General features: G+C 41.7%; 1 protein-coding gene across 15 annotated transcripts in view; it reads right to left on the bottom strand.

The window, feature by feature from the left end:
* Positions 1 to 268: 268 nt before the first annotated feature.
* Positions 269 to 23,307, bottom strand: part of ptprfa (protein tyrosine phosphatase receptor type Fa) — a 288,662-nt gene continuing 265,623 nt past the window's right edge. For all 15 annotated transcript variants that reach the window (XM_072683950.1, XM_072683949.1, XM_072683951.1 and 12 more), the window contains 11 exons: positions 21,305 to 21,428; positions 20,995 to 21,170; positions 18,097 to 18,216; positions 17,711 to 17,865; positions 17,285 to 17,570; positions 13,954 to 14,132; positions 5,358 to 5,484; positions 5,086 to 5,211; positions 3,913 to 4,067; positions 3,416 to 3,551; positions 269 to 2,174 (listed from right to left, as the gene is read on the bottom strand). In XM_072683950.1, the coding sequence (XP_072540051.1) occupies positions 2,106 to 2,174; positions 3,416 to 3,551; positions 3,913 to 4,067; positions 5,086 to 5,211; positions 5,358 to 5,484; positions 13,954 to 14,132; positions 17,285 to 17,570; positions 17,711 to 17,865; positions 18,097 to 18,216; positions 20,995 to 21,170; positions 21,305 to 21,428 (1,653 nt within the window). In that variant the 3' untranslated portion in view covers positions 269 to 2,105. The remainder of the gene's footprint in view (positions 2,175 to 3,415; positions 3,552 to 3,912; positions 4,068 to 5,085; positions 5,212 to 5,357; positions 5,485 to 13,953; positions 14,133 to 17,284; positions 17,571 to 17,710; positions 17,866 to 18,096; positions 18,217 to 20,994; positions 21,171 to 21,304; positions 21,429 to 23,307) is intronic.

Raw genomic sequence — 23,307 nt, 5'->3', positions numbered from 1 at the left:
TCTGATTACTTGGTGGTTGAGACAATGCACCATGAACATAGTGTAATACTGTGCTTCTGGATTAGTATCCAGACCGTAGCCGTAGTCGTGTTCTGTAAAGTATCTGGTGGTTGAGGTAGGCCTAACCCAGCGAATCACTGACGACTAGGGACCTAGGTTGTAGTATTTCACTTGGCATTAGACACAAAATGCTCATGTAGGCCAAAGCCTTCATCCACTGACACACATTAACAAAGAAGCCATGACAGCGATATAAAAAACCCAATTATTCAACTTTATTAACACCAAGGTTTTTGGAACATATTTTCTCTTAGTTTTTTTTTATTTTATTAACAAATAGAAAACAGACTGCATGTACAACAGATCGAACCCTCGTACATTTCGCTCCAAACACAAAGTAAGGTAATTCATCTGCCCAGTCCCATGTGTTCCAATCCACTTTGCGCTCGGGCCGTCGGGGAGAAGGGAACGCTTGAGTTGAGCAGAAGTTTGCAGAAATTCTCTGTCCAGTGTTGCTTCTTTTCTATGTTATTGTAGTCCATCTTTCTGAGCCACAGTGAGATGTGATCGTATGGCAGTTATGGTACCGGACCACGCATGAAGAGTTTGAGCTGGGGGTGTGTACCTCAGCTGCTCTGGATAACGGGCCAAAATAGATGATTCCTCCAGACACCGTGGTCAGCTGACCCACTTCGGCTACTAATTTGGACGTTGTGAAATGGCTTTAGGGCTGCATACTATTACTTAATTGTGTGATTATTTTTTAGATAAACGACTCATCACAGCAGTATGCCTTTCTTCACTGACACGAGAGAAGCCCTCTACACTTCCTGTAGTGTATTACAATCTGTCGGAATGGATTTATGCATAATATGAACATTATAGAGCATCATATATTGGAATGAAACTACAGAAGCCATTTTCACCCTCTACACTTAGTAGTCAGAGGGAGTCAGAGGGGTGATCGGCTTTATTGACTAATTGTTGCAGCCCTGGTTGATATCGTTTGACAGCTGTACATTTTCAGAGACGCTTCTTTGGCCACAGCCTGGCCTTTCTGTTCTGAGTGTCTGTCAGGACAAGCTGACCTTTAACCTGGGAAAACAAAGGCTTTGCTTATGCAGCACGCAGGCTGTTCGATTTCATTAAAAGGATTCCAGAAAAAAATCACAGTTTACAGCTATTAGTTTTTTCTTTTAAAATCAGAGCCAGAGTCTGTACACACATTTTTTTCAGATCTTATTACTCTTGTTTCTCTTTTATTTTTTTGAAAGGTGGTCCTTTAACTGCGGCTTTACGCCATTTGATCTATTTTATTTTAACACAGATAACTGTTCAGAAAAGTATCAGGAGCTGAAAAGGTCCTAAATAGCTCCTCCCCCCTCTCCCACTGAATAACAGCAGATCATTAAAACAGCATAATAATGATAATAAAAAGTAAGAAATGATCAGCAGCTCGGAGTATGAGTCCTCTAATATGAGTCACCTGGGTCATGTTAAAATACATGCCCCTCTGCACTAAACATAAAAGAGTGTATAATAATAAAATCATAAACGGATATCAACGTGTGGAAAAATAAACACAAAAACACACCCCATACAGAAAGATTAGGTTAAACAAGGAGTATAAATGGCAAAACAATGACATACTTGTGTTGTAGGTACAACTGTATTGTATTGTAATAACAATAATAATATTATTAATTAAGATAATGATAACGTGGATGATAATGATTAATATGAAGACGGCGATACAAAAGAAATCAGTAAGGTCATTTGCATTCTCAGCAGGATTACAGAGACAGGGGATGGTGTACATTAAGATAGATACCAGAATGGTATGGTGGTTGTTGTTTTCTGAAAGAGAGACGGACGCACGTTTGGACGACAGTGTGAAGTTGCTGCTTCCAGTTGTGACTCTCCTTTACTTTCTCTACTCTTCTCACTCGTTCTTTCTCCCTCTTTCTCTTTCTCTCTCTCTCTCGCTCTCTATCTCTCTCCCACAGCCTGCGTACTGAATCAGTGGGGTTGGTTTTGGCTCAGAAAGAACTGGCTGCTCTCCTGAGGGGGCGTTTCCAGGGCTTTCCGGAGATTTCCGTGAGTGGTTACGTTGCATAGTGATCAAAGCTGCCCAGGTACTCCAGAGCCGCCCTGTAACACAGCTGATACTGGTCCTGAAAACACACACGCGCACACACACACAAACATTATTTAAAGACTCATTATTTCTGTGGCACAACACGCAAACCTTGCTATTCAGCCAAAACATTGGTTTCCAGTTCTGGTTCTTTTATAGTCCTGTCCATCATACACCATGTGGACAAAATTATTGGGACACCTGCTCAATTAATTGTATTTTCCTGAAATTTATCCATTAGGTTTCCTGGATTTCTTGGGTAACCATCTCTACTGTCCAGGAAGACTTTCTACTAAATTCTAGAGCATTGCTGTAAGGATCTGATTGCATTCAACGCAGCAAAAGTGAGGTCAGGATGTTGATGATCACCACCTCACCTCATCCCTAACTCATTCCAAAAGTATGGGATGGAGCATCATCGTCCCAGAGAATACAGTTCCACAGCTCTTTTTCTCAAGCTGTGTGTGTGTGTGCATTTGCACATCTGTGTCAGCAATGGGTGCAACTTAAAGTAGCTGAATGCATTTATTAGATGGGGTGTCCATAAACATTTGGTTATCCAGTGTATTTTAGTGTTTTCCTACTCCAACATACCTGATACAGACCTGTAAGGGTCTGTAAATGGGTTAACATATTTTACAGACTAGTTTCATGGTAGTCACTGAGTAGTCTACAGTAGATGCTGTACACAGTAGAATAATAAACCTTAATAAAATAATAAACATAATTAACATTAACAAATACTTGTTGTTGTTGTTGAATAATGCAATATTACCAAAGTGCCAAACAATCTAATTCTTTGAAATTGTTCATTTTGATTTTCTTTTTAAACTGATATAAATTTAAAACCACATTGCATATAAAAATAATAGTTTGCATCATATTTGATAATTTGTTGCTCAAACTAAAACATAAAACATAATGGTTTCCAGTCATTTCAGACTTGGAAATCTGCATGTGTTTTTCTAGTGCATGCAGTGCATGGATAATCCACAAGGGGCCGGAAAGCATGTATCAGATTATATTTTCTTATTTATGCCAGTAATTTTGATGTTTTTACTTTATTATGTATTAGTGTTATTATTTATATATTATTTAGTCTCATAAACCTAATCATCAAAATATTATACACCTGGCTTACAGTGTTATGGTAACATAACTGTAAGATATTCTATACTGTAAGATATTTTAAAACTTGTTAAACAAAATCATAATACATATAATTATAAGTGTAAGATGTTAGCCTAGATGGCTTCAGATACACAGACTCTCTCTTACCTCTGTCTGTACCATGGCAGGTCTTTGAGTGCGAAGTGTTTTGACTGTTTGGAACAGATCCACCACTCCCTCATACCTCATCCTCTCCAGCACAATACTCAGAGTGATAAACACTCCGGTACGACCCACACCAGCACTGCAGGAGGCAGAGCACACATCATTAAACACATATATATTAAAGCACACATCACTGTCATATGAAACCTTTGTATGAGGTGCTGGTGTTTTTTTTAGTTGGGAAAAACCTAAAACGAAGATAACAGTCATGGATGTCCCATTCTGATCCAGTTAGCTAAGAACTAAAGTCTACAATGTCAACCACATTATATCATTTCTTTACTAAAAAAAATCAGATCAGCATCGGCTGGTGCTCAGCATTCTAGATTCTAGGATCGGATTGGGGGCAAAAACTGGATCAAGACATCTGTTTTAGTATATATACACACACATGCTACCCATGCTAATACATGTGCGCAAACACACACATACAATCTCACCTGCAATGAACAGTAATTGGTCCATCCTGGCCAAACTGTTCCTTGGTTTTGTGCACCTGGCCAATGAAGTCAATAAAGCCTTCTCCCGTCTTTGGCACCCCTTGTTCCGGCCAGTCTGTGAACTGGAACTGCCGGATAGTCCTGGACTGGCCATCCTGAGACAAAAGAAAAAAGAAGAGTAATTTAGATGTGATGTTTACTTAGAGCCTCAATCAAAACACAAACAAGAAAAAAAAACGAACAACCCCCTCTAAAAATCCCAAAGAATCAATACTCCAACAATAACCCTAATCAGCACCCACCAATGACAGCCCTCCCTAACACCCCAATCAGAGCCTTAATCAGAACCCCAGTAAGAACCCCAATCACTATGACAACAGTAACCCTAATCAGCACCCACCAATGACACTCAAAAAACACCCCAATTAGAACCTTAATAAGAACCCTAATCAGAACCCCAGTAAGAACCCCGATCACTATGACAACAGTAACCCTAATCAGCACCCACCAATGACAGCCCTCCCTAACACCCCAATCAGAACCTTAATCAGAACCCCAGTTTAGAACCCCAATCACTATGAAAACAATAACCCTAATCAGCACCCACCAATGACAGCCCTCCCTAACACCCCAATCAGAACCTTAATCAGAACCCCAGTAAGAACCCCAATCACTATGAAAACAGTAACCCTAATCAGCACCCACCAATGACACCCAAATAACACCCCAATTAGAACCCCAATCAAAACCCTAATAAGCACAAATGAGTACCATCCTTAACAACCCAAACCAGAACCCTAATCAATACCTCAATGAGAACCCCAATCAGAGGCTTCACTCAAAAATCTCATCAAAACCTTAATCAAAACTTTGATTCAAACTTAAAAACCCAATTAAAATAAAAACCCAATACAAATAAAAAAAGTTCCTAATTTCAATTCACTTCCATCAGAACTGTAGGCCTAATCAAAACTCCAATTAAAACTCTAATCAAAACACTCAGAACCCCAGTCATAAATCACTGCAGCTCTGTGTTTATAACACACTCTGTTATTAAACTAGCCCTGGGGTAGGACTAATTGTTCTTGGCAGAGGGTTTAACTGACAGCTGACTGTATAAAAACATAACGCCGCATTGAGAATATGAATATGTGGAAAAAAAGAGAGACGCACCCTGGCATCTGTGACTTTAAACTCGCGGAGGATGTACTGAGGCATGTTGTACTCAGCCATGGGGTCCACCACAAAGTACTGATAGCGTGCAGAGCGCTCAGCTGGCCAGTACTGATGGCACTTCTCCTGCAGGGTAAAAAAAAAAGCACACATCCATCATGCATGTCAGTGTCTGTCTGTGTGTACTGTATGGTGTTTGTGCATGTATTAAAGGATCAGTATCCAGTATAAATAGTCCAACAATCATATGTGTGTGTTAATAATTCCCTCACCCGTCCCATCTCTCGGAGTTTGGTCAGCATTACTACTATAGTGGAGTTGTGTTCCCACAGCATTCTCCAGAAGTCCTCAGTAGTTTCTGCCAGTGGACCCTGTGTGGCAATGTAAGCCTTCTGCTGCCTATAAACACACATACATACAAAGTGCACTTAGTAATACCCACACATACATAGGAGTGCATGCTAGGGTGGGACATTTTATTGAAATCTGATATTGTCATAGGTAAGATATTACAAAAAAAAGATTTTCTAATTGAAGCACACATTAGCTAACCGCCAGCCTAGTCACTTTTAGCTAAACCTATAACTTGAGCTTTTTATTTATTGGCTCTTCTCTGTGATGCTCCCTGTGTGCTTTGCACTACCTTCTGAGCAGCACAGCAGTCTGTTTATGTTTACTTCTGTGATCTGAACAGATTTGAACCCCTGACCTACACCACCCTCTGATGGATCATACAGTTCACATAGCTTATGCCCACATACCACATACATATATAGAAAATCCAATGACCAACGAAACACACCCATAGATGTGCACAGACCACTTGCACTCTTTCTCCCCACACAAACACACACAAACACATCTACTAGTTCTCACATCTACACATCCAGCCATACCCACTCGTAGACCACGTTTACACCTGGTCACTTCATGTGGCTAGCATCTGGATTGTATCCTGATAAGATTTTAGCCACATGCATTCACACTTGGTAGTCAAATGCGTCTCTGGTTAGTCAGACTAAAATCCCATTGATGTGTGGGATGGATCATGCATTTATTACTGGTGTTTCAGTTGTGCTGGGAGGGGTTTTGGTTGTGAAATGTCTCTTGGAGAGATGGATGTGTTTACACTGCTATCACACGTGGCTCAAATCTGGATGGGTGAGGCTTGCCCTTATCCAGATATAATCCTGATCCCCAAGACGTATGAAGCAACCAGGTGTACATAGGGTCTTAGATGTCCACACACACAGGCAGAAGTGTTGGGCTACAATGTGTCCTTGTGTTGAGTGAACAGCAGATGGCACTGTGACACCGCAGTAAAACACACACTATCAGAGAGGACTTTGACTGTCTATGAAGCCGAGCTGAATTGGATCTCTCCCCCTTTTCAGTTTAAATGGACGACTGTTAAAAGATCAGCTCACGCATACATGAATGCTTTAATGCTGCTGGCAATCAATGGACGCCAGCGTCTGCTAGTGGCCACCAAGTAGCATCTTTTTTATAATGCTAATTGCTGGTATTGTTAGCAATGTTAGCATTAGTAACCACACAGTTTCCCTATAATTTCTGGTGAGGGTCCTGGACATTTCTGCCCACTTTGGGTTCAAATTCACATACAGTTCCAGATACACATGCAGTATATTCGGAGCACTAAACAGATACAGAAACGGATACAGATGGAATTGTCTTACACCCGTAATACACATATATAGTATATGAGATATAAAACATTCACTACTTTTGGACTATGAAAAGTGTCTTCGGCATGACCCTTCATGTAAACACCAACAACAAAATGTCTGTCTCAGGACTGACTGTGACATGGGAGTTCAGCCTCCAGTATTGCATGCTTTCCTAAGCTGTACTGACCAGACAGATGCAGGTGCAATGACAGCAGCTAAGGTCTTTGAAGTGTGCAGCATAGAACAGCTGGCCACAGCGCAGATGTCATGTACAGAAACACCTCTAAAAAGAGCCCGTGAAACAGACATGCTCCAAGTGGAATGAGCCCTGAGGCTTGCAAGGGGCTGCAGGCCTTTGGCCGCAGGCACCAACCCAATTGATTCCACCATCCAATAGGATAAGCGCTGGGATATAATAGGCTTACATCTGTATGGAACGGCACTGGAAACAAAAAGCTGATTTGTGTATCCAAAAGCCTTCTAAAAGCCAACTTGTCTGTGTAAATGCATTTCTTTCGAGGAGAAAGGAGGAGAACGGACAGTTTCTAACACCAATGCAATGCAAATTTTAGAAGGAGTCACTGACAGGGCTGGGCAGCAAAGCAACCATGTTATGTACACACAGGAGGGATGAACAGAAAATGCTTAATAGATCCCAGGATGGGACCAAGGACAGGTCAAGTGTGGACATTGTGAGGCCCTGCTAAAGCAGCAAATGAGAGGGTGTTGACCTACAGGAAACCTTTCAAATACTATATGACACAGCGAGAGGGCAGCCAAGTACATATTACAGTTTTTTATGATTGCTTACACACTAAAATTAACCTTCCAAATGAACCTATACACACAGTCTTAGCCTCATACTTTTTAAAGACCAGTACACCCAGTGTTTCTCTACATTACACACTGAAATCTAACAGGATGCTTGTCCCTTGCCATCACAAATACCACATCTGTGAATTGGTGTAAGGGGCAGAACGAACAGGAAAAAACCCACAAAACATAAGACTAACACAGTTTTTTTTTTTTTTCATTTTATTTTAGCAGAGCCGGGCAAATTACAGTCAGTAATTCTAGTCTAGTGCTGTACAGTCCCCCTGAGGAAGTTAATACAGCCTGTAGTGTGTTAAGCAGTTAAGTGTAAAATGTTCAACGCTGACGTATCACCCTTGTCCAGTCTGCCATGAGTTGGAATAAGTTAAAAGTGAGAGGCAGAGAGATGAGAGGGAGCGTAGGGGACAAACAAGACTACAGCTACCATAGCAGTACTCCTAAACCACTACAGTTCCCACAATACCATGCAAATCCAAAGGCTTACAATTAAGTTTTCTAGGCGGTGCACACGCTTGTGAAGTTAACTTTTATAGTGAGAAGCATGTATTTTTTGTGTGACTGCCTGCACTGGACTGTGACCCCTGTACCTTGACAATTTAGTAGAAATAAATGTACCGTTAAACCCCGACCTGAGAACCAATTGATCGATCATGGCTGTCGGGTGTACATACACCTGTTCTGGTGCCTGTACTGTAAGCTCAGCAATTAGGCGTACATGACTTTGTGGAGGTAATGTAGACTTCAGTCTTAAAGGTATTTATTTAGCACAGCAGTGTGTAACTTACGTAACTGCTTCATACTGAGGCCGACCGTATGAACCATGTGCACGGCATACGATGCAAAACTGTTAAAGTGTGTGTAGTGATTTGACAAAATGAGCCCTGTTTTCAAATTCAGAAATGATAAAAAAACAGTAATGGTGTAAAACGGCTTTTCCTTTGTTCACCAAGCCTTTCAAACACAGCACTGAAAGGAAACAATCCTTTTCTGCTCACATCACCTTTCAAATACACACAACTTGCTGTCATACAATGAGCGTGTAAAAGGAGCCCTGGCACATTGAATAGTGGCACTAATACTAGGAAAAAAGGTCTGTTGCACTCACTGGCCAAACTCAGAGAGTCTTTCGATCTGGGTGGGGATGATAAATTTGCCCATGAGCTTCGGACATCAGGTCCCTGTGCACCTGGGAGTGGCAAGGGCTCGCCTGATAGGAGCTGAATTATCTTCAGTAACCGTACCATCATATGGGGCACATGCGGAGGCTCTGAAAGCATAGCATGATCCGAAGTCCCAGATTTTTATTTTTTATTTTTTGAAAGGGAATTAGACAGCTCATGGCATGATTGATCCTGAAACCCACATTCATTCATAAGCTGAGAAGCGAGAATCACTGTCTTACTTTAACTGCTTCTCTATGGGAGAACATAACAGATAATTGTCCATATAAGTAGAAATTGTGCGCCCTGTTTGTCTTTAACAGCTTCTTTGTGCAAGCTGAAAATGAGAATTTTTCAGGCTATGCCTGGAAAAGCAAATATTACTTACTTCTTGTGAGCAGTGTAAAATTCTATACAAGATTAGGCATCCTGGAGATCCACTGTATTGAGGCAGTCCCAGGATGAATTGAAAGCAAAACACTTAGGCTCGCCAAGCCTTTTTCTTAGGCGTTATTGAGAACATGTAAATCTAGAATAGGGCAAAGCCGCCCTCTCATCTAGAGAAATGAGAAAGTAGCAGGAATAAAAGCCATGCTGACTTTCTTCCACTGGGATCCTGCAAATTGCACCCTTGCTGTAGAGGGAAGATACTTCTGCCACCAACACAAGGGCTCACTCCCTTTTTGCCTCTGAAGCAATGACCCCATTGAAAATAAGGGGCTTCACAGCAAATTGCAGCCTGAATGGCATGGTTGTTGGGAAAGACACCCAGGGAAGGACTGCGCATGAGCAGCAAAAGGGTATTGGCAATTCAGATTCACAAGAGGTTCAACGGCGCCCTCCTCATTCTCATCCAATTCAGAGTAGCTTTTGACGGGCATACAATGAGGGGGAAAAAAGGTTGATCCCAAAATCACTTCATCTCATCAACGTGGAAAACAGCTGTTTTCTAGTTGGAAAGTGAGAGGGGAGCATTGTCCAATGGTACAGGTCACACTCACCTGGTTGCTCAGAGATGTAGCCCACTTATTGTTCAGCTTTTACAAACCTCAATGAGGTCATAATCAAAGTTGGATGTTGGGTAACAGCCCTGAGAGATGGCTGAACAGAACACCTGTGCCGAAGGAGGAATGGCACCCGTAGAAGGTGCATGAGCACCTCTACATCCTCCTACTTGTCCTCTGATTTTCTGCTGTTGAGGGTGAGCAGTTGTTGATGGAACAGCAGAGAAAAAAATGGGGGGGTATACCACCTTCATAATATCCACCAAGCTAAGGGAAACCTAAAAACTGAGCAGGTGTAGCATCCTTCTCAGTTGAAGGCTTGGTGATCAAGAGGCATGGATCATAGCAGTAGCATTTATAGCAGTGAGTGAGCAGCTATAATACATTTGGGTCACAGAGCGATGCTTGGGCATGTTTCCTGGCCAGGTGTGTAATGCACATGGCATAAGGATCCTTACTGGAGATTAAAACACCACAGGCTACTAGACATCAACGGGATGTGATACCCTTACCTTGGTCAGAATCCCTTTTTTCGGCTAAAAAATAGTGCAGCAGTGAGTAAGAACCAGTAAAGGAAACCAGTAAACCAGTAACCAGTAAGTATGGGCAGGTTTCCTCAGAAATGAATCCGCTGAGGTGATTCGACTGATAAAAGGTGCTCAGTACTGGTAATACCGCTGGTATAGAAACTGTAAATCCACGAGATAAGAATCTCGAACAAGTCATCTCTGCACTGTTCAGTGGGATACATCTGAATCCAGTAGGGCTGAGGAAAGCTTGTGGTCTTCACGGACACTTCATATCATAATAGCAAGCTGAATATAGAGGAGAGATGGATCTTTTGGCGAGATACAGAATGAACAAGAATTGAAAGGGAACCAGTAATGTACAACATGTTCATTCAGCTTTATCTTCCTCTGTACAAACTGGTTGGAGTAAAAAGAATGGTTTTAAAACTGTCAACAATTTTGTTTAAAATACAATTTTAGGTTGTTTTGAGCGATAGGTCTGCACTCCTGTGGGACCCACTCTGATATCTTATGTTTTGGGTTTATTATCTGTAAAGAAAAAAATTGGTTAAATAAAAAAAGAAATAAAATTATGAAACATTTTCAGCAACTGCAATAAAACAGTCCTGAAAGGGCCGCTCCCTCAGCACCCCCACCCCCAGCACCCCACCCCCACCAAATAATTGAACTGAATATAAGGCAGATTTTTGCTCCGTTAACCTAATGTGTGACATGCAGTAAACTCAGTACTGTTACTACATCCCATCTTTTAACAGTGCATGACGGAGAGCAAGGTGCACCACATAGAAAAGAGTACACACACACACACACACACACACACACACACACTGCGTCTCCTAGATAAAATGAGAGGTGTTTGCTCAGGAGATCAGCGCAGGCAGCCTGATTCCACCCACACATACGCGCACACACACATTTACAGAGAAAGAGAGCTAATGATAAGTATTTAGGTGTATAGAGTGTTTTCTGTGCCCAGTTAAGGTCATTTAGTGATAGATAAAGTGGTGCTCAAAAACAACCATCCATCTTCCTCAGCACCCTCATCATCCTCATTAAATCACACTCCGGGAGAAGGAAACACACCGCGTCTGTGTGTGTGTGTGTGTGTGTGTGTGCTTATCCTGCCATCTGCTGAAGGGAAGCCAACCTCACTGCTACGGTAGCTAACGAGAGATATTACCAAAGCTTTTTACACTCATCAGGCACACACACACACACACACACACACATACACAGTACACACCCCCTTCCTTCAGGTGATTAAGCCCTGTGAGCATCATTAGGCAAACAGAAGTTAAACTGTGGCCCCTGTGGTCCAAACACACACAAACATAAATGCACACACACGCATATGTATACCCCACCACATCCACATCCATACGTTTGCACATACACATACATACACACATGCGCCTTCTGAAAAGACCCTGAGAGCTTCATTAAATGAAGGGATGTTAAACTGTGGCCCCTGCAGCAAAATCTACAGACACACACTCCACATAAACAAACTCATCACGCTAAAAGCGATAGAAAGCTCCTTTCCCTCAGCCCTTCATTACAGACAGGATTACTGCCAATTACTCTGCTTCCACTCCAGCACACCGCGGGACCCCTCTGATCACATGCTAATTTCATTAAGGGCAATAACTGGAACCCCAGACACAGCCTGACAAGACCCCCTACACCCCCCCCCCCTTTTTTTTTTCACACCACCGTATTCCATGGTGTCATATTAAGGTTAAATATTAGGGATGGACATTTTAAAGCTAATATTTACTTCCTTCTTATCCTAAATATAGTAATCAATCAAGACATGCTTAGTGTCTCATGTGTGCTTCTTTAGTTTTACTCTGGATCGATAAGGCCAATGTAGTGAACAGGCAACGGGAGCTGACAGTTTTAGCAGTTAGCATTATGTAGAGTAGAGTGCTTCTTGGCTTTCACCCCCATTCATTTTCAACAATAGCAGTGGAAAAATGTGTGAGGGATTGTGGGATAGTGGGCAGTGCGAGCACGACTCATGGTGTAGTGAGAAAAGCTGAGCTGGCTTCAACTTTATGCAAATTACACACAGCACCCACGCCATGCTGACCAATCAGGCATTAGCAACATTAGCAACATTCTGTTATCCGTGCTTAACTGGTACCGGTGCCTACATAGGTCAGTCTGCATAACAAGGGATGTGAACCCAGAAAGAATGTGAGCATTTCTATATAGGTCACAGCACATACGTTCCATCTTTGTTGCATGATGTAGCTAATGTAGAGCGTTTACTCTCCATATTCATAGCTGAGTACAGTTTTAACAAGAAACACTTCTTGGCAGGTCCTGTGCCATAAAATGACATTCATTATGTTTCACTGTGTACCATTCCATTATGAACCATTTCATGTGACCCTGCCTGGTTGAGCCTTGCCCTCAGAGCATTAATAGACCACATATTTAGTAGTTTTTAAGATGTAAAGGGCCCAGGACCTCACGGACATAGCCAGACCAAAAAAGCAATGAAGCTGTGCCGCCTTGATTTAGAGGGACAGTCCTCTGCTATGTTTGTAGGAATATAGTAATAAGGTATTGTGGGAGCGTGTGTGTGTGTGCGTATAATGCACTGAGTAGAACACAGCGTGCGTATCCGTGGCGACAGGTAATCATTTCATTTCCCTACAGGGCCGTGTTTGTCACCTGTCAGGCCGCCGCCATTTATTTGGCCGATACACTCCGGGTTATGGACAGTCCTGCCAATAAGGCCAATTTGTCCTGACAACTGCCAGCACAAAGTGAAAGGCTACAGAGACGGAAAACACTGAAACAAGGCATCTCTCAGCTGTCACCACCCGCTAGAAAGAGAGAGAGAGATTCCCTCGCTGCCTTGTTTTCTAAAGAATCTTTTTAAACAAATCTTTGTCTTTGCTCATCAGTTTCCATAAATGTCACTTTTCTTTTTCATCCTCACACTGTCACACCTCTCTCCTTACAGCAAATCATCCCTTTCTCTTCTATGGGACATTGCTCTCATAATATCTGCTTTCTCAGATGTAAGGGACTCATGAACCTGGTTCCTAACCAACAAACAAGATGAAACAAAACACTAATCAGTTCACAGAAAAGTGATACACTATAATGAAGCAAATCTATCATAATTACTTCATGGAGTTTGCAATGAGATCTAGATATCTGTGTAACACACAGTTCGTCATAATGAATTAAACCGTGCAGTGATGGTGGTTAAAAAGGCTTTAGATGTTAATGTAGCGAACCACCATCATCAGTCATTTACAGTCAGCTCGTGGAGATGCAGAAGCCTGCAAGATATTTTCCTGCTTCATACACATTAGGGAGTTAACACTGACAGAAATAATAAGACCCTCCACAAGAGGGATCTGTTAGCACTCAGACAGCTTTTTCTGGCAGTGAAAGAGAGGAAACTGGCACCAACTCATATATATTAGCATTAACGGGATCTCACTAATGCATGCATGTCTGCAGTCACATATTGTGTATGTGTGTGTGTGTGTATATGAAGTTGAAAAACAGGGATGGCTGAACCAGAGCCAAAGCATTAATACAGCCGCTTGTGATGTTTCCTTTTGAGAACTGGAATTATATGGGGGTGAGTTGGGATGAGTGATGCACTGATGCATTTTCTACACACCTGTATCCATCGAGGAAGCTGGCATTGATGTAGTCTGAGCCCTCTACTCCTCTGATTGGCTGAAGACACACCCGGGTGGACTCGAAGGGCATGATGTTGACGAGTCTGTTCTTAAACTTGTTACACGGCAGGTTGGCACTGATGAATCTAGAGGTATGTGCTTTGGAGTTGGCTAATTTCTGCAAGGAGAACAAACAGATTCAGAACACTCTCAAAAAAATCATTTGACCATTTTAACCATAACCCCTTAAACCTCAAGCCACTCTTATAACAGCATCATTTCTACATATTCTATTATGAATTACTCTGAAACTACTACAGGTTATTCAGTAACTGTTATGAAATTGCTGGAACAGTTATTTCGAGAGTGAACAATTGTGTGAGAATGATTGTGAACCCCCATATATAGAGAACCTGATGGCTATAGGTGTTAAACACACATTTGCATTAAAGGCCCACATCCTACATTTTGTCATTTAGCAGTTAACCAGCATTAGCAAGTTAGCCATCATTAACTAATGAATATATTACAGAGGTTTTAAGCTGAAGCATCTTGTTAATGCTGAAACCACAACGCATACACTACACCTACCAAAGTATCCAGACACTCCTTTTAATGAGTGAGTTCAGCTACTTTATACTGCACCCACTACTGACACTGTGAGGCAGTCATAGCTTGTTTAATGTCCATAGAAAAGCACTGGCAAAATAACAAGAGGCTCCGGAGCAGCCATGCATGAGTCTAAAGTCACCATGCCCAGTGCCATCCACTAGATAGAGGGGTATAACAACCCACAGATCAGTGGATCAGTGTGAGTGGCATTTTTGGTCTATAACTAATCATACCAATGCTCTCATGACTGAATGCCATCAAATCTTCACAGCAGTGTTCCAAAATCTAGCGTTGATGAGTAGAGGCAAACAAACACCCTGTTAGCCTTGATTTCAAAAGCAACTCTGGAGGAGCATATCGTGGAGTTACACATATCGTGTAACTTAAATCTAACACTACAACCAAACGTGTTTGGTGACCAGAAATGACTCATGTCTACTCTGTACTCATTAATGATCAATGGCAGAATTCATCAAAAGGTGGCCGTTAATTCTGCTCTGAAAAACTCAACATCTGTCATATAAATAACCTGATAAAACAATAGGGAGACTCAACCACCATGCAACACACAAACACATACACTCACTATTCTACTAGAGATTGTGTGAGAGTGAGCGTGAGAGAGACAGAGTGAGTGAGCGAGCCCCAGTTTGAATGTGGGAAGAAAAGAAAAAAATGCTGGTGAAAGAAATCTGCAGCACAACAAGCATCAAAACACAATTCTATTCGCTCTGAATTTACAGCGGTCCAGGAGATCTGGAGCTGTCTGTAGCGTAGTTTGAGTTCTGGAGCTGCACAATGGACGCTGGCTGTGACTCATATCGGCAGGCTGCCTAACTGAGGGTGAAAAAATTCAAACTGAAGGTACGAAGCATGTCTTTACACCCAATAACTCCAGGCAGCGTGCCAGCAGTGTGGTCACAATGGCAAATGCAATAATTACAAGCAAATATTAAAAATTACATTCAGAATGCCTTTAGTGCCACAGGCTGCCACACGCAGCGGAACGGGAAACACTTTTTTTAAAAGTTTCGTTTACTTTTTGAGGGTAATATTTTTATTGGAGTATTTTGCAGGGGATGATATTTGGCTTCTGCACTAAAGAAGTGAGTAATGGCTCTCAAATCAGATCCCAGTCAGTAAGAATAATAAAAAATAATAAAAACATTTTAATGTGAATAGTTTGGTGTGTTTTGTGTAGATGTGGATACATATGCTAATCAGTTCTGCCAGTTAATTCAGTCAGATCAGTAGGAACCAAGGAAAGCAGACAGGAGAGGAAGTTTCAGTAAACTATTCAGATGCAGCCCTAGATGCACAGGAGCGAGCACAGTTTATGATGAATCTGGGTGTCTTATGGCACTAAATGGAGTGGAGTGAGTTTAAAACACAAGTATGTTGTGAGTGTCTTGTTTCCCACCAATACACTGGGATCTATACAGTTAAAAACGGCTCCTCATATTCATATCTGTATTCATTTAGCTTTTCTGCACGCTGCACTTCACCTTCTCATCTCCTACATTAAATGTTTACATTGCAAGAATATTTTTCATTTTCATTTAATTTATTCTTTTTTCTTCTCTTTGTTTTTACCCACACACATACTTGCATGCATACTCTGTCACTTGCGCATGAACAGGCAAATTGTCTTTTATGATGTTTTAGCTTTTTTTTACAGCACTGAGCTCTTCAGTACATGTGCTACATTCTCTCTCTGTTTGTGTATCTCTCTCTCTCTATCTCTGTCTCTCTCTGGAACACAGTGCATCTGCAGACAGGTTCAGGTTGTCCCTCTGTCTGTCAGCAGTACTCTACACAGTCTCACATACTGGCTGCTTTTGCTTTCTAATTGTTAACCAGTGCAGAGGACAACTAAGGAAAAGACAACAAGGCTGTGTGCCTGAAGGTACCAATCAAAAATCCAAGCACTCCTGATTGAATGGATGTAACATTATATTTTGATCTACATTTTTAAATCATCAAAACTTTAGACTGTTTTCTAAAAGTTAAGGCAGCATTATGTTGCATTTGTACCTTAAAATAACAGCTTTTAAATCACTGTGATGCTTCATTGACCTGTAACTTTGCAAGCGAGCAGGACAACACTTTTAGGGAGATCTGCGTAATGCTGTGCAACCCGGAGTCACGTTTATTTAAAATTCTGTAATATTACTCTACCGCCTCAGTTCACATGCTTCTTCACCATTCAGTGACAGTTCTGTTTCTCTCAGCTTGTCCAGAAAGTCATGTGTATAGCATGTCCTTCAGGGGAAGCTCAGAGCGTGAGTTACAATCCCAGGCTGTAGTCTGTTATGTCTGTTCTTGCATAATAATGATTTTAGTCGATGGGTTATGTATAAATGTATATCCCAAACAAAAGTGTTACTGGCATTTTTTATTTATTTTATAGACAAGTACTTTGTTTCTATGCCAGCATGGTGTGAGCTCCCCAGGTGGCTTCTCTGCAGCAGAGAATGCCAAGTGTGTACAAAGCTGAATAAACTAAATCAGACAATGGATTGGAGTTTGGAAGGAGGTTTGAGTTTGGCTTTGTGTGGCGCTTCATGGTTTTGGTGTCTTCACTGTACGTCTAAAATGTAACAGTAAAAATGAGAACACTTTTATAAACCACCTATAAAACCAAACTCCTGACTGATACAGTAGGTGTATGAGAGTGTATGTGTGTGTGTATGTGTGTATGTGTATTTGCATTCTGACCTTAAACTCCAGCTCCATGGCTGTGACTGTCTCTCCAGTGGGCACCTGTGTAAGTTTTTGGATGTGTGTGTAGAGACTGCGGGCCGGAACCTCAGTGTGTCCGCAGGTGGCCGCCTCCAGCAGGGCCTCATGAATAAACACATACTGATCTTCTGTCTGCACCATGTAGTTCCTCTGAGCTCGCATGCAGGTCACGTGACCGTAAATGTCCACCGACTTCTCGTGCTTCATGCGCTCCAGCATGGCGTCGATCACGATGAAGCAGCCTGTCCGTCCTACACCCGCACTGAGAGACAAAGACACGGGATCAACCCTTTCTGGTGCTTTATAGAAATGTTCATTTGTTTTGTTTACAGTGTAAAAAGCAGTACTGTTAGAAGGCTGGTGAGTATGAGGCGAATACATTGTAAAGGTGTGTGTGTTTACCTGCAGTGAACCACCATTGGCCCAGCATCTGGTGGGTTACAGGCTTTAACCCTGCGCAGGAAGGCCAGGATGGGTGTAGGATATTCGGGCACGCCGTGGTCTGGCCAGGCCATGAATTGGAACTGACGGACCTCTCTCTTCTCACTGGAGCCGTTCTGTTAGGAGCAGAATGTCAACTTAAATTTAGATGGAGAATGGCAGTATATTATTTTTTATAAAATAAATAAATATTATGTAGAATATATATATATATATATATATATATATATATATATATATATATTGCATATAAAATTATGTCAAATGAAAAGAGCTGCTAATCACACACCAACACACCGTCATTCATTTCTTCACTTTCTCTGCTTCTTTAGATGTGAATACTGTACCTTGTATAGAGCGAATGTTCTGACGCTGTAGGTGGCAAGCTCCACAGTGTCCAGCATGCTGACCTGAATCATCCCATATGTCTCCGTCCCTCTACTGGGCCAATACTGGTCACACTTCACCTACAAGGTAAAATCACCACACAAATTAAAGCAAACTAGAGATCAGAAACAAACCACTAAAAGAAAGAGGTATAGTGGATGGCAGTGGAGCTTTATTTCTATCAAGCGTTATTTCTCTCTTAACAGTACAGTTTTTGAGCATGTTTTAATACTGTATACAGTATATTATATGATCATGTATTGAGACAGTCTTAAAATAAGAGAACAGTACACTAAAAGGCACAAATGCCAGCTGCTTGTGGGCTTGGGTAAAGGGGTTAAGGGTTAACTAACCAGCAACACTTTCCATTTTACAGATGCTTCCAGAACCACCCACTTGCACAATAGAAGCTGACTCTGTTCACAAGGCTTGAACGAGGAAGGGAAGAACAGCCAAGTAAACCCAGCTGGCAAACTCCCAGGATAATTCTTACATACATACACACACACACACACACACTGTGTGTCCTCCCATAATTCTTTACTCCCAGGGGTTACTACTCCTGGATGAGTGTGTGTGTATATTTGAATGTTTCATGTTTGCTTCTTTAGTTTTACTGGTGGAGCTATGAGGGTAAGCACCAGTTAGCAGCAGGTAAACTGCACAAACTGCATGATTAAATCAATACACCGCTTGCTTTGAAGTGTATGGAGTTGTTAAGTAAGCTCCAACAGACTTGCTGATGTGCTTACTGACACTGAATAACACACTGTTGTGTATAAACATGAGCAAAAGCACAGATACAATTCAGGCTGTAAGGTGGCTGCTACTACTGAGCCGATTTTAGCTCTGCTTGTGTTCTTTCTCCGTTTTTTACAGATCAGTGGTTTTCAAACTGGGGGTTGTGACCCACTGGTGGGTCGCAGCGTGAGGATGAGTGGGTTGTGAGGAAGCCATGTCAGTGTATATATATGTTTTTACAAATATTTTTCCCCAACAAATATTTGGTGGAAAAAAAACACTGTCTAAAGGTGAGACATAAGGTGTTATTCAAAGGTGTTGCAGAGGTATGCAGATTGCACAGTGCTAATTGGTGGGGCATAAATCTTCTAATACTTGTTATCTACATTAGCCTTGTGGCTTCAGTGCGAATCAGCCTACACGCCTCAAACATGTGAAGAGTGTTTTTGGTAAAACTACTCCTTTTCTTAAGACGACGCTGAAACACACTGACTGACAGACAGACAGACAGGATACAGAAAGACACACGCATGCAGAACCATGCAGTATCATAGACTGCATAAGCAGCATCAGTGTGTGTCATGGCTATGGATGCTGCGAGAGCAGTGTTATTAATTTCATTCAAAAGGTTGCAGCCCTGCTCTTTCACTCTCTCACTCACTCTCTTTCACACCTTCCTGAACTGCAAAGTACATCTTTCACACCTGATGTGGCACCTGACAACACCGTTCAGCATCACACACACACAGTCCAGAGCACAAATGAGCAACAGAGTGAGGAGGAAGAGGCGTGTATGTGTGTGCTCTGTTTTATTGTTCCATTATGACAGAAAAACATAGAATGTCTGACTGTGGGCGAGTATCAGATAGGCTCCATTTTTCCCCACAAACCGTGGAACATGAGATCCTTTTCAATGAATGCATCAATCTGAAGGTGGTGAAGCACCTGGACTGATAACTGAATGCTGGAATGTTTTACAATACATAACTATAAAAACAAAAGAAAGTATGCATTTTCCAGTAAATAAATTGAATAGGTTATTTTTAAATGGTTGAACTATTTAATATTTTTATATGACTACCAAAATTAAAAAATACATTTGTTGTGATTCCTAAGCAAACAGTCCAATCACTGTATGGTCAAAGCCTTATATCACTAATGTTCACTGTAGCTAGAGTGGGTCTATTGTATGTCATCACTGTCATGCAAAAACCCTAATGTCTCCAAAATGTCAACTTTGCAATAGAAGAGAAATCTTAAGAAAATCTTAGAATCTTAACTTTCAATGAATGTCAAGGTAAATATGCTTTTTATTGGCCCATACATCATCTTACCCATTGTAAAGATCAACTGCCAGATTCATAAAAGGTAAAATATAGAAAAAATTGCAAAAATGGACATACATGGTTTTTGCAAGACATGAAAGTGCTTGTACTAGGCACTTTCCCAATTGCATTTGACTTGGATACACTTTGGGTTTAGACAATGAGAAGATTGGGGGTGATGTGGTGTTATGAAATAACACCAATAACAAACATTTTGGAAGGAGGAACATGCCTGAAACCCCTCTTCCCAATCTAATGTCCTATAAATATCATCTCTACCTTGCTCACGTGTCCATGACAGGTCTTACCCCTGTCACAACAAAACCCCCTACCACCCCATTACCCCCATTTAACTCTGTCAAATCTCTCTACTTCTAGCCCCACAGACAGGGGGACTGCCTTCCTAACACAAGCAGAAGCCACCTGAACTCCATCCCAAAGTTCTCTCCCCACTCTTCAGTCTCCTCCCAAATAATCGTATGCTGATGGCATGGTCCAAATTAGCAAAACAAAGTAAGGTGGTAGGGTGGATTAAAACAGCATTCAAAAACAGTTGGTTGTGACAGGGAGTGGACTTTAGCTAGTTTTTTTGAAGGAATTCAAACCATTACAAGTTCTCAGGTTGAGTGGCAGACAGATCCACATACAAGGTTCTCTGGGTGACACTGTGAATTGGCATAATGAAGTTCTGTAGATGGCAGGATGTAGAATGTGGGAAGCTCTGGTAGAGTGGTGATGGATGGACATTATGAAAACTTGTGAGTGTGAGTGTGTGTGTGTGTGTCTACTCACTCTAGACTTTTCCTCTAGTTTGGTCATCATAACAATGGTGTTGGTCCTCTGTTCCCACACCATCCTCCAGAAATCGCTGAGTGTTTCGGGGAGGGGTCCCTGCGTGCCGATGTACGCGTTCTGCTTCCTGTAGCCGTCCACGTAGTTGGCATTGATGTAGTCACTCCCCGGCACACCTGCGCTCAAAATACACACTCTTAAACACTCCACACACACCAACGTACCCAGCCTCTCCCAGCAGGAAAATAACTGTTATTATTGGAAAAATGGCGCTTGCTGCTAAAGCTGAAGAAGAAGCTGAAATACTGACCGTCTATAGGAGTCAGGATGACTCTGGAGTGATCGTAAGCAATGACGTTTGCATAGCGGTTCTTTGGCTTGTTGACCTCCAGGTTGGAGTGCTCCCAGGTGAACTGCTGGCCAGGGTCAATTGACTGTGAACGGATACAGACAAAACAAACAGATAAACACATTTTGAGAAGCCAGAGTGTCCCGAACTTGCCAAATACACTGACAATGGTGTCCAGTCACTTATACAGTGCACAGTGCTCTTGTTTACAGTTTCATTAAACAATCCAGCACACATTTCTAAACACAAGTGTACAGCCTCTACAGCTACAGCGCTGTGGGTGAAGTCTTCCTTCAGACTTCAGTAGACTTTATTCTGACACAGACATCCACCTTCATCTTGGCCTTTAACACACACAGCCTGACCCCTGGCCTGCTCTCTGCCACATCCCCATCTGCCCCGGGCCCAATTCAGCTGTAATGAGGTGAGGAGAGGAGAGTGCAAAAGTGCGAGACTGTTCAGAGTCAGCAGAGTGTTTTATTCAGCACACACACACACACATCGCAACCCCTACTGCATCCATTGAGCTCATTATCGGCATAAAGGCTGTACCAGACTACTCTTAACTAAAGAGCAGTGGGGAGGAGGAAAAAACATCACTTATATTATAGGGATATACTTTTATCACTTATAGAACTCTACTCTACTCGCACTTCTACAATGCTCCTACTGATATATAAAGTCCTCAGCTTTTTGGCACTGCAGTCCCTTGGCAAACTCATTGAATCTTACAACCTGTCATGTACACTTCACTCACAAGATGCTGGCTAACTGTCAGTTCCTAGAACACCCTCTCTGTTCCTGTTCAGGACTCAGACACACTCTCCAAACTTACTTTTCAAATCTAGATGGAAAACATCCAATACAGGTTTCTGTTCTCTAGTTCACTGATCACTATTGTTGTAGTCTGTTAATGCGATTATTAACAGTTGAATACTTTAATTATAGGCCCTCCAACAGACGGTATAAAACCCCCTTAAACCCCCTGCTGTCCGCGTAATGCTGGTGTGAGTCTGTTCGTGGCTGGGTGCTGCCGCTTGCTTGCCTGTCTTCTGGACCAGTTTCTCCTGATAAATGAATCTGTCTGTGTATGTCACCATCCTCATTATCAGACTATTATTCTAATTTATCCAGTGCCGACCAGAGGAAAATGGGTCCCTCTTTTCAGTTTTGGATCAACTTAAGGTTTCTTCCTCTCCCTCTGAGGGAGTTTTTCTTGCCATTGTTTTCATTTCATTGCTCAAAGGTGACTCTGTCCCAGATGTCTGTAAAGCTACAGATCATTATCATTATTATATTAAATACAGTGGACTATAAACAGTATGTCTTATAGAGAGCCTGCATACTGTTTGTTTAAAACTATAATGCCATTCTGATATTATTTAGTCAATTTTAGCCTTTTAAAAAAAGTTCATATTAGAAAAAAATAAACTGGAAATCATTATCCATATCATCCACATACACTACATGTCCATGTTACCCATTGCTGACACAGATGTGCAAATGCATACACAGACAGTCCCTGTAGAGAAGTTCTGCCAATAGAATAGGACGCTCTGGAGCAAATAAACATGAACCTATTGTATTCATGCTTAATGCCAGGCTAGAGGGGTATAAAACCCCCATTAAGCTGTGGAGCAGTGCAACTGTTTTCTCTGGAATGACTGTGCTCCATCTAATACTTTTGAGCTTGAGTTGGGGAATTTAGGATGAGTTGGGGATGAGGTGGGGTGGGGCTCATCCAATATCTTGACCTCACTAATACTCCCATGGCTGAATGCAATTAAAACCTCACAGCAATGCTCCAAAATGTCTTCTGGACAGTAGAGACAATTACTCTTTGGGAGAAACAATGAACGAATGAATGAGTCATATTATGTGTTAAATGTCTAAAATATCATATACCCTAGTATACTACTCCATAATCTTCATAATTATCACAATATTGCTCTGATTAAAGGGAT

This window comes from Salminus brasiliensis, chromosome 7 (genome assembly GCF_030463535.1).
Source record: "Salminus brasiliensis chromosome 7, fSalBra1.hap2, whole genome shotgun sequence".
In the NCBI taxonomy this organism is placed as follows: domain Eukaryota; kingdom Metazoa; phylum Chordata; class Actinopteri; order Characiformes; family Bryconidae; genus Salminus; species Salminus brasiliensis.
The sequence above is the reverse complement of the archived record's forward strand: the minus strand, read 5'-3'. Positions and strand labels throughout refer to the sequence as shown.